General features: G+C 42.5%; 1 protein-coding gene across 1 annotated transcript in view; it reads left to right on the forward strand.

Annotated features, from left to right (window-relative positions):
* Positions 1 to 10789: 10789 nt before the first annotated feature.
* The window catches only part of LOC121624547 (cGMP-dependent protein kinase 1-like), a 42279-nt gene continuing 40323 nt past the window's right edge, over positions 10790 to 12745 (forward strand). Inside the window, exon 1 of the mRNA XM_041962300.1 lies at positions 10790 to 11109. Coding sequence (XP_041818234.1) covers positions 10790 to 11109 — 320 coding nt within the window. The remainder of the gene's footprint in view (positions 11110 to 12745) is intronic.

Below are 12745 nucleotides of genomic sequence, written 5' to 3' on the forward strand. Positions count from 1 at the left end.
ACTTAAAGCTAACCCTTTGAACCTTAAAGAAAGGTCGATATATTTTCAGTTTAATGCTAAACAGCCTGTTGCTGCATCTTCACTGCTTTCATTAGCATGATGATCACACACACACACACACACACACACACACACACACACACACAAGATGAGCACTTTACATCAGAGAGGAAGGGATGGGTGAGGGACTAAAGAAAACACAGGGAAAGAGGTCACAAGATGATGATTGCAGCTTGTATTCGTAACAGCTATAAACACACACACACACACACACACACAGAGAGAGAGAGAGAGTCTCTTTGCTTGCTGTAGACAGGTTTAAATATACTATAAATGTACTGGAGTATAAAGTATCTAAGAATATAAATAATACTCAAATACTCAATGTCTGTGAAGTGACTGTCTGTCACTGAATGGGGTTACACAATGGAGACTGAGCCTGTGGCCAATGATGAAGGCACTTCAATATTTATATCTGTAGTATTATGAACTGAGTGTCTGTGGGGACGTTCACAGAAAAAATGCTCTTTTAAGTTACTGCCGATGCAAACTGAAAATTTCCTGCTGCAGCAGCGTAATATTTAAAGCATTTAACTGGTGAAGCAAGAGATGACTTTTATTATGAAGCAGCCACAGGAAGTGTGGTGTGTGTGAGTCAGTTTTGCACTGACTGCTATCATCAATCAAAAATGCATCTTTAAAACACAATGATGCCCATTTCGATCATTTTTGGACAGCAAATCAGTTTGAAACATGTCAGGGAGTGATGGAACAAGAAGGAGGCTGCACACCTCCAACTTCTCAGTCAGTTTCAGTGTGTTCTGCTGTCTGCAGACTCACAGAACAATGGAAAAAGGACAATTGTTACCTAAATCCTTTATTAACATGACTGTAGTTTGATTTGCTGCAACCAGAATTCTGGAACGTGTAGTCTGCATGCATCTACAATATTTCCATGCAGCTATAAGAATATTTAAATACTACCAATAGTTTAAGAGGTTAATCAGTTTAATTAAGATTTAGCTGAAAGTATTTGAACCGATGAAGTTGGGACAGTTTAAAGGTGAACTGGTTCAGGTGACCTGAGACTCTGCTGGTGCACAAACAGACAGCTGAAATCCACCAATCAATACTGCTGACAGAGGGGCGTTTAACACACACACACACACACACACACACACACACACACACACACACACACAATCAGACTGATGGTGAAACTGTTGTGGCCTCCAACTACAGATTATCTTCTTGTTAGACAAATCTATCAGTTTTGTTTTTACTGATTAATTCACAATTTTCCTTATTTTACTTTAAACTAAAATAAGATAAAATGTCTCCATCAAGCAGATTTTTTTCTTTGTTTTTTGGCATAAATGAGCTTCCATATTAAGCCGATAAAGCAGCATTTTCCTGACAAACGACTTAACTGATCAATGAATTAACCAAAGTGTCTTTAATAATTAATAAAATGTGTGTAAAATGTTAAACAAATCATATTTTTTGGATGGCATCCTGTCTCTTTAGTCTCCTCTCATCCAATCAGCTGTGATGCTAGCCCCACCCCTACACAGACATGATAGACAGCTGTCAGATTCATTCACCCTGTTGGTGATTTCCTATGATTCCCAACATGCCTTTCAACAAATCTCCCTGGGTGGTGCTTGGCTGGTTAATACGTCGTCTTCATCCTCTTCAACACCACAGGCAGCAGCAGACTGTTAAATAAAGCTGCACCTTGTGTTTGGTGCTAATTATCATATGTTAGCATGCTAACATGCCAGCCTCTCAGATGGTCTGGATCAGGTTTGATGACAGTCCAAACACAACCAGGAGAAGCAGCGTTCAGTTTGTCAGACCTGAAACAAGCTCCCAGAAAACTGCAGGTCTGCTGCAGCTCTCGGTTCCTTTCAGTCAGGACTATGGACTCATACGTTGCACTGAACTGTGACTTCTAAGATTATTGTTTGTTTTTATTCTATTTTCTCATTTAACTTTAAATGTGTCTTTTTATTATGTCTAACATTTATTTAATAGCTTGTTTTAAAGCCTTTTTTTGTTGCTTTGAAAGTTTCTGGATGCGTAAACTTGATTTCAGGATTAACAGCAAAGTTTGGGATTTGGTCAATAAAACTAAACAATAAACGAACCAATGATTAGGGAGCAACTTCGAGCCAATCAGCTCCAAAGACAGAGGCACAGGAAGAAAATGTTAACATCAGAAATAACATTCTGTTGTCAGCTAACAAGCTGTTTAGCAACATGTCAGCTAACAAGTCGCTCAGTAACCTGTCAGCTAATGAGCTGCTCAGTCTGTTGTCAGCTAACGAGCTGCTCAGTCTGTTGTCAGCTAATGAGCCGCTTAGTAACCTGTCAGCTAACGAGCTGCTCGGTCTGTTGTCAGCTAATGAGCTGCTCAGTCTGTTTTCAGCTAACAAGCTGGTTAGCGACATGTCAGCTAATGAGCCGCTTAGTAACCTGTCAGCTAATGAGCTGCTCCGTCTGTTGTCAGCTAATGAGCTGCTCGGTAACCTGTCAGCTAACAAGCTGGTTCGTAACTTGTCAGCTAACGAGCTGCTCAGTCTTTTGTCAGCTAACGAGCTGGTTAGTAACCTGTCAGCTAACGAGCCGCTCAGTCTGTTGTTACATTTTTAAGTACACTTTGTTGATAATATGTCTGTGCTTTCACTAAAAAGTACTTTTGCTGTTATTTTGCAATGTTAAATCTACATTTTGAGTTACGAACTTTTTCTAAAATAGTTTAAAATAAAGCATCTAAGTTCTTTTAAAGGTGTTTCTAAGCTTTAAAATATACTAGATACCAAAAAACGCCCCTCTGAATTTGTAGTTTAAAATTACCTTTCAATGAAGTGATTGGTGGCTTGGTAAAACTTACAGGATTAAACCCAAATTTAGGATTAATTAATGGATAATAAAATAGAATAAAGGATAATACTGTATATTTAGGCATTTAATTGGGTTTGTTTGGCTTGAGGAGTTTTTAAGGTAAAAATACTTGAATTTTCACCATAATTGAGAAATTAAGGTTTTAAGAAATAACCAGCTTTTGTTGCTATTTGATTTGTTTCATTTGAACCCATAAACCTCACAGAAAACCCATTAAAATATAAACTAACTCAAAATGTCAAGTACATTTTGCTGGTAATACTTGTGCACTTTTACTTCTTGTTATTTTATAATTAAGGTAATTAGATTAATAAACAGCTTTCACACCTTTTGGTAATTTAATCTAAATCCTTGAACTCCTTAAACCTCACAGAAAACAAATGTAAATATAAAATAATTTAAATACTTTTTTTGATCAGTTCTTTTACAAAAGTAGAGTTTTGAATCCAGGACTTTTACTTACTTCTGTAATGTGGTAGTTCTACAGTACAGTACTTAAGAACTTTGTATTATATATTTAATGAATTTATAAGATTGAATTTAAAACATTATCATTAGGACCTGCAGTGTCTCTCTGGGTCGAGAGACATTCACTCATTCTCTCTCTCTCTCTCTCTCTCTCTCCGTTATAGCACGTTATTCCTGCTTGGCCTGTTTGTTCAGTTAGCCGTGTTTAGCCTCTCTGATGGCTACTGTTCATCAGACACCAGCGAAGAAGAGTGTTTGAACAACACTAACATCCTCTCTTGTTTCTTTTTCCTTTATTGTTACTTTAAATAAAATTCAAAGCCAGAAAATTTTGTTTCTTTTGACGAAAAAACAGAAAAACTCACCTGAGCAATTTCAGAGATCACCTCCCTCCGATCAGAGCTGTGTCATTCTGAAGGCTGAGTGTGTGTCACAGTGTGTGTGTGTGTTCACGTGTCATCAGGGGCCTCTGTGTGTGTGTGTGTGTGTGTGTGTGTGTGTGTGTGTGTGTGTGTGATCACATCATATCAAACTCCAAAGGTTCACTGTCTTGGTGTTAGCTTTACGAGCTGGCCAGTGTTAATGTTTAACCTGCTGCTATCTGTGGACACACACACATGCTAATACACACACACACATGCACCCACACACACGCAAATACACAAACGTAACACACATCGAACCAGTGGGACTATGTGTGTGTGTTGCAGGAGGCCTTTGACCGACAGAGTTCTTTGCAAAGGTCTCTTCACTTCATAACACACAAACACACATGCGTGCGCACACACACACACACACAGGGAAAACATGGCAGATGTTAATTTTACCACTTTCTCTTGTCAGCGTTCCCTTGTTAAATAAAGGTTAAATACAATAAAAATTGCCTTAAATGATGCATTTAAAGCTCCACTTAAATTATTGGTTTTGTTATCACTGGATCACATGACTCTGTGCAACATTCAAGGTCCTCAGCTTATTTCACTCATCACATAGCCAGCTTTTTAGCACACTTCCCAGCATGCATTTCATTTGCATAAACATTCTCCAGAGAGTTGTGTTAGTACTAGTTTGAAGGAAGCCCTGATGGAGTCTACAGATGCTTCGGTTGTTAACGGCTGCAACAGTGACGGCGTGGTTGTGTGCGTGCAGTGAGTCGACCCGGTTGCGCTGGCTGAAGGTCGTGCCGAAGCTACACTGTGAACTCCTGTGTTGTCATGGTAACACATGTGTTACATCTGATAGCAGCAGCGCAGGTTCAAACCCCGTGTGGCTCAGCAACGGTTGCTCGGCTACCGTGGCCATAAATCCTCCGCATCAAAGATCCAAGCAGCCGGAGGATCAATAACCAGATCCAGAGCTTCGACCAGCAGAGCAGCGGAGCTCACAGGCAGTGAAGGGAAGTGGAGGGATGTGATGTAAAGTGAAGTGGAGTGAAGCGTCTCACCATCTGTATGAATGAAACCTGTTGGACCTGGACTGCAGACACACTAACAGGTCCGGAGGGGAACCCAGAAGAGGGCTGTGATGGCTTTTTTTTACCTTCATTCACACATTTTTACTGTCGAGATTTGGTTTGTTTCTCTACACCGTATTGGTTTTAATGCTGGTTTTGGTTCATTGTTGTAATATTTGTACTAAGAGACTAAGTGTCCCGTTTGGTTTTTTTGGTTTTGCTGGTGTTTGTCTTTGTGTTAACATCTTTGTTTGTCAGGTCAGTTGAGTTTATTCTCTTTAAATATATTTTGTATATTCTCTGAATTGTTTGTGTTATTCTTTGGTAATAAAACCCTCTTGTAGAAAAAATCCTCCTGTGGCTCTTCTTGAAGTCTCATCCATGTTTTCTCAACTGAAGCTTGTTGCTGTGAGCTGATGGTAAAAACTGAAGGTGTGATGACTTTATCACTGTTTTCAGTTCTTCTCTCACCAGACCTTAAAATGATTCCTTCATTAAAAACAACATTCATGCATGAAATCACATCACAACTATATGACCTTTAGGGCAGCAGCCGCCTTCAGAGTCTTACATGCTCGTCTCTGCGTGTCCGACAGAAAACTGTTTCCTCCAAGGTTTTATTTTTGTTGAAAGTTTAACTTCAGCTGTTATTCTTCCTCATTCTGAACCCTGAAGCCGAGTAAACAAACATTTCCACTTCTTAGAAAAAAAAAATAAACAACATGATATCCAGCTGCCAATCATCCGACAGCTGCGAGTAAACACACAGAGCAAATTATTCTCTGTTTAGTTCAGTAAATATTAACTGAAGCTTCCTGGAAGTTTCCTGCATGTTTTAACACTGTGCAGTGTGTGTGTGTGTGTGTGTGTGTGTGTGTGTGTGTGAGTGTGTGTGTGTGTGTGTGTGTGTGTGTGTGTATGTGTGTTGGCAGTCAGTGAGATTCTTGATTTGATCAAAGGTAGAGGGACGACCACACACACACACACACACACACACACACACACACACAGTAGTGCAGAGCAGTTTGACTGATTTCACCCAAAATGCAGGAAAGTTTCCTCTCATTTGTTGATCCTCTTATTTATTCCACACATTCTTTTTTCTCCACAAAACCCTGCACCAACATTACCCACAATGCACCTCAACATCCGGCAGGTCAGTGGCAGATCCCCCCACAGCCTGCAGCAGAGAGGACGAGCTGCCGTCTTCTGTCCATTTGTTCTGTCTCAAGTCCCTTCATACAGAGGCTGTGAGGCCTGTTCACTAATGACGCTCCATGATGCCCAAACACCTGCTGACCTCAGGGGACACTGTCCAATCATGTTCTGTGTGTGTATGTTGTTGTCAGTTTATCTCTTTTAGATCTCGGATTTCATTTAATTCTCATTAAACTTCTTTAAGTTTATTTTTATAGTTTTGTATTTCAGTGGCTCTGTGAGCCTCCGGACACCAGAGGATGAGCGGGCTGGAGGTGGACTTTGTCGGGCTGCTGCGGCTGAAGGATGAGGAAGCTGCACAAGTGTCAGTCGGTGCTGCGGGGCCGCGGCCTCTGCAGCCCGGACTGCTGGCCGGGCAGCCAGCGCACCAGGCGTGCAGCGGGGGTGTCTGCCAAGCCGGTGGAAGAGACGGAGCTGACGGAGCAGGTTCTCCAAAACACACAGGTGGGGCAACGCACCTGAGACCCGTTAACTGAGTGTCTGTTTATTTCTGAACCTGGACCCCTCTGGAGTCCAGGTTCAGTTTTACTTCATTTGTCAACTTTCTGTGCATTTAATGCTCATATGTGTTCAAATCTTTTGAAACTGCCAGGAACCCAAACACAAGACAAAATGAACAGATCCTGATTAAGACCCACTCAGAGTATTCACAGGGAAAATACACACATACACCAAACACACTTAAATGTGTCACATGTCTCCAAAGAGGCTATAAGAATCGAGTTGCAGTGGGCTGTAATGACAAGGAGCAGCCAGCAGAGGGCAGCAGCACACAGCCATGTCCTCTGATGGAGCTCCTGTTAGATACCTCAGTGCTGCTCCTCCTGATGATCCTGATGAAGAGCAGCACAGTTCACCTTAACCAATGAATGAATGAAAGGGAAGGGTCCCCAAGGCAGTGCTGTGGTTAACAAACCTGAGGGTCGTGGCCCTCCAGGAGGCCCCCGAGTAAATCTGAGAGGAAACACTGAAGAAGCTTCCCACTGCTGTCTAACAGTGACAGGAACCAGTGACGCAGAGCCACATGGCGTCCTTTAAATATTGTGCTGTATTATGCTAGCAGCAGCTAATGTAGCATCAGCAGCTGCAGAGGTCTCTTTTCATTGGTTTTGGATCTCTTTGCATCTTTGTAGTCGCTTCGCTTCTTTTTAGAGTCTTGTGTCTCGTTGTTACAAAGAGTCATTTGTACAAAAGCCAATTCATGGCGACTCTGAACAGTCATTGATTATTTCCCTGTCGACTATGATGTTCACTCCTGCAGCCAGATGTCTAATGTAAAAAAAAGGTGTTTAAAACAGGCTGAAGAACGAAAACTAAGTTTCTGGTTTCTTGCTGTTCAATAATGAGCATGGAGCTGTTGATGCTCTGATGAGTTTTATGGAAATCTCTCTCTCACAACACAAACAGTGAGAATGATTGAGGCTCCGGGCCCTCAGGGTTTGTGCTTATTGCAGATTTCTTGGTAATATGAAGCAGTGACGGCCTCTGCACTTTAATCTGATGTTGAAGTTATATGTTGTCGAGTGGCCCTGTGTCAGAATTTTAATAACTCCATTATTTATTATTTTAGTTAATATTATGTTCAGTATATGTGGTGCACATTCCCTAATATCAAATAAACAGATATGCTGGATCAGATGATCACAAACTGGCACACAGAGACCAGATGGTGTTACAGCAGAAAGTAACATTACCACACAGCTGCTGTCTGATCTACAGTCTGTGTAATCCATTACTTGGTATGACTAATCAAATGCGTCATTTAGTAAGAATCTGAATCACATGAAATTCTAAAAATGCTGATTTCAGCAGGAAACTGGTCTCTGGTCATCTGTTTGTCAGCAGGAGGATTTAATGGGGATGAGTAAAAATGAAATTCATTTGTGGAATGAGGTTTTCTTTGATTTTAATGTGTTTTTGATGATTAACAGGCAATATTTAATTGTAAAAGCCAGATCTTTTTAATATTGCAGTGTTACTGTGACAACATCACAGTGATAGTGTCCCTGCGACCTGCGTTAGTTTATAACGGAGATGAGTTAATTCTGGAAATTCATCCAAACCAATAACAAAGAAAATAGTTTCCTTGTTGTGCTGATGAACTTTAAATCAGATGGAAATGATCATTCTGATGAAGAGCAGCGCGGAGAGATGAGGAGGAGGAGGAGGAGGGGTTGAGGCAGACCAACTTTTAGCCGCAGAGTCGCGCTCCTCTCCCGGTTTCAGTCGTCCGTCAAAGCTCCTGCTGCTCCGCATTAAACTAATTAAACTAATGAGGGTGATTAAATCGGACCAGATCTGCAGCTCCACATCCTCTCTCGACTCCCCGATCACTGACTTCATCTCCTCCGGATCCGCAGCTTTGTTTTCCGCCGTTTGTCCGCTGCTTTCCTCCGCCGCTGGTTCCGTTCGCACCTGAATCAGTACTTCACGTGTGCGCCGGTCTTGGTCTCATTTCAAATCGGAATATTTTCTGTTTCCACACGTGTCAGTCCTCCTGGTCTCCGCCTCGAGGATCAAACCCAAAGTGAGGTGAGGGGTTCGTTTGTTCTGGATCCCTGCGGCTCTTCTGGTTTTTCTTCTTCTCCCTGTTTCTTTGTTTTTTTGGATCTCAGTCAGTCATCGCACTTTTCCTCCTCACTTCGCTGCTCTGCGCATTTCTGAGACACGTTTTCTACTTTTCGTCCAGCACCTGGCTGAGCTTCAGACCATTCAGACATGTTCACATGTTTGATTCCCTCACCTGGATCCTCCTGCAGGTGTTTACTCAACTTGAATCCTCTTGGAGAATAAATTCAAGCCACAGGAAACTGATGTTTCACTTCTGCTGGGACCATTTTGAGGAGTTTAAAAGTGGAAGATTTTCCATTATTTTACAGTCTTGATTTGAAAATCGTGGATCCTCTGGATGTAAGTTTAACCCACCAGGACACTCTTTCAACTTTGTTTTACTCACTTGGATTTTTGTAATTTGTTTGTTCTATTCTTCACCATGATGCATCTGCTGTAGTTGTGTTTCCTGGAGGAGAAGAAGTCCTGGAAGCGGTGAAAGATTCCCCCGTTTTCCACTTCATTATTCGCTTTTTTCCCCAAATCATAATTTCATTTGAAGGAAGGACGAAGCCCTGAGCTGCAGTTATTTTCTCTTGTTTTCCAGTTTGATTTATTTTATATAAATCGCATTTCCTTCCTGGAAGACGGAACAGATAACTTTAACTCTAATGAACTTATTAGAGGGACCCTGAGGATTTTAAGGGTTTTAAGGACTACAAGAGGAGAGACCATGGTTAGCCTCAAAAACCACTAAAAATCAAATGAACATTTAAATTTTGAAGTCTTTGGACTACCCAGGAGAACCTTTTGGGTCATACGGCAGCTCTGACTCTTGCTGATATGTACTGATACTAATATGTACAATAGAGGAGGAACCTTGAAAAACCCATCTGAGAAATACTAAAGGGATCTGAAGAGAACCAAGAGGAGACTCTGAAGAGCCCAATGAAACTCCAAAACTTTGTAAAATGCTATAAATCATGTCTTAAATGTGGGTTTTTTGAAAATCTGGACAAACACTGAAGTATCTTAAGGAACCCCAAAAGAAATTAAAGACCATTGAAGGTCTGATGATGCCAGTAAGAATCTTAAAAGAACCTTGAAACCCCCCCTTGGGAAAGTCAAGAGCAACCCTACAAATCCCAAGAAAATCTTGTTGACTGCTGAGTATGTGAGAAAACCCAGGAGGTGACTCAGAAGAGCCCCGAGAATCCCCAGAGGAAAATTAAGGACCCTTGAGACTGTTAAAAATCTCAGAGAAATATAATTATATAAAGACACTCTAGGGGGACCCTTGTGACCTCCAGGAAGTGTCGAAAGTCTAACAAAACTCCTATAGTAACGAGAGAGAGCCAGAAGACGCCAAGGCCCCTAAAAGCTTTTTTTAGAGGCTCTTAAGAACGCTTTAAATCTGGAGGAACCCTGAAGAACGCTTCTGAGAACCTCTAGAGAAACTTTTAAGGCCTTAGGGAGCCACAGAATGACCCAGGGACCGCAAAGATGCTTAAGAAAACATAATGGATCGCTGCAGATCCTAGAGGGACCCTGAAAGCCTCTCTTAAAAACACTAGATTTACTTTCAAGACCCAGAGGAAAAGTAGGGGCCTTCTGAGAACCTGGGGGAATTCTGCAGTACCCCAACGAACCCCACAAGAACTCTTTGAGTAGCTCTGAGGAAAGCTATACATCCAACTCATCCTTGAGACAACTCTAAGTTACCCCAGGGAACCCCAGAAGAAACCTGAGGGCCCTTAAGATGTTTTGAGAAGCTCTTGGGATGCTACTGATCCTAGAGGAACCCTGAGAAATCACTCTGAGAAAATCAAGACAGACTCTCAAGACCCCAAGGAAATCTTGTGGACACATTTGGTGGAACCAAGAGAAACAAGTGCCCTGAGGAACCATAGCTCAAAGGTACATTAGGATTGCTATAGATCTTTGGGGGATCCCAAGGCTCTTCTAATGAATGCTGGAGATACCAAGAAGACCCTGAGAAAAGGGTGCACCTTTGCACATCTTAGAATTCACCAAGACTCTGAAGAAGTCAAGCTGACGTAGTCCTGAGGAACCCTGACCCAAAGAAAATCTGTGGACAGATCATCAAAATTCACAGGAAATCTGGGGACCACAGAGAACCCCGAACACTCTAGAGGAACCCCAAGAACTGGGGGACCCCCCCTCAGAGAACCAATGGGCACCCTACGGGATCTTCAGTATGCCCTGCAGGAGAAGATTGAGGAGCTACGGCAGCGCGACACCCTGATCGATGAGCTGGAGTTGGAACTGGATCAGAAGGATGAGCTGATCCAGCGGCTGCAGAACGAGCTGGACAAGTACCGGTCCGTGCTCCGTCCCGCCACCGCCCAGCAGGTCCAGGCCCAGCAGCAAAGCCTCGTCCTGCAGCCAGACCAGCACCGCAGCAAACGGCAGGCCATTTCCGCTGAGCCCACCGCCTGCGACATCGCTGACCTCAGCCACGTCACCCTGCCCTTTTACCCCAAGAGCCCACAGTAAGTCCATTTTATGTGTTGGTTGTTAAACTTAATGGGTCAGTTTAGCTTTCCTACAGTGGTATCTGTCCAGTCTCCATCACAATAAGTCCATGGACTTGTGATGATTCCTCATTTTTTGGCAGCGCAAGTCTGAGAGATTCAAAAATGATGGAAACATTTATCAGATCTTTCTCTATCAGGCTAAATTTTAGCATGTCACAATATTAGCATGTTATAATGCTAACATTAAGTTCACATTTAGCAGACCTCCAATTAAAAATGTAAAACATTTTTTATTATATTTGTTTAATATACAATAAAAAGATATGACATATGGACACTGCAGGTCAGGACAGCTTGGCCTCATGTTACAAGGTACTGGGTACGCCTTTAGCTTAATTTTTCAAAGTGCAGGGCTCCACGGTGAGGTTAACAATAATAAATATATGCTAGCTAGCTTTGTAAGTTTGCTCATGTTAGCAGACCAGCTCCTGAGACCTTTCATCTCAGGGTCCATGTTCTTCTCGGCCTCAACAGTCAGATGTCAGCAGCCCTTTAACTCACTCTGTTTGAAACTGAAGACGTGATTCCTTTTGGAAGAACTTTGGTCTTAAAGTGTAAATCAAATTCTTGTCGCGAACAGTTCGCTTTGTTTGAAGCTAAACTTCTGGTTTGTGATGTTTTTACTGTTGGGAGGAGACACGAACATGTTGTCATTATATTGCCATTTCAAGCTCTTTAAATGAAGGAACCATTGTCGTTCTGACTCGTGAGGAAATCCTCTGTTCTTCTTCTGTGGTTGCCGGTTAAACTCTGCTGTGCTTAGAGAAGCAGTAGACCGTTAAAGTGAGCTGGCTGTGGATGCCCACCAGGCTCTGCTCAGGAAACCCGTCTGTTCTCATGGAGATGTTTGAACTCAGCGGTGCGCCGCAGCAAGCGTCTGATGAAAAGCAGGCAGGTGAGTGGAGGCTGCCAGCAGAACTCCTGCAGGCCTCCAGGTAGATTAACAAAATGAACAAAATGCTCCCATCAGTCCCCGCTGCACCGGTGGGGGGGAAGGGAACCCATTTATACCCTCTGAGAGTGAATATTAATCTCTCCTCTGTTATCAGATTAGTTTGTCCAAGTTTTCAGATGTCTGTCTCTGAGATTTCAGTTTCCTGATGTGATCAGGAGCTGCAGGTCGTCTCTGCTGGAGAAGAAACTGAAGGAAAAACACCCGACAGCTGCTGCTGTCACAGATCTTTATTTATACACACCTGAATATGAAAAGGTGTGTGTGACAGCGCAGATGACATGCAGGGACGGACGACAGCTGTAGTACCTGTCCTAAACATCGGTTTATAGACCGGCTCCTGATGTTCATGTGGTGCCACAAACTGTTCCGTTTCTGCTTGTTCCGCTGTTAAAACTCAGCTGAGAGGATCCTCAGACAAATCGGGACATTCATCTTTGATACAAAGAGAACTTTGCAAGCGGCTTTAAAACAGCTGATCCATTCAGAGCTTTGTAGGAGGATGAAGAATGAGGACGTTGTCTTCCTTCGTAGCTGGATGCTGACCTACATCCATAAACCAGACTTTGAGTCTGAAGTCCTGCTCTTGTCCACTCAGTCATTACTTCCGTCATTGCTGGAACCAAACAGCCGAAGCAT

This window comes from Chelmon rostratus, chromosome 21 (genome assembly GCF_017976325.1).
Source record: "Chelmon rostratus isolate fCheRos1 chromosome 21, fCheRos1.pri, whole genome shotgun sequence".
NCBI lineage: Eukaryota > Metazoa > Chordata > Actinopteri > Chaetodontiformes > Chaetodontidae > Chelmon > Chelmon rostratus.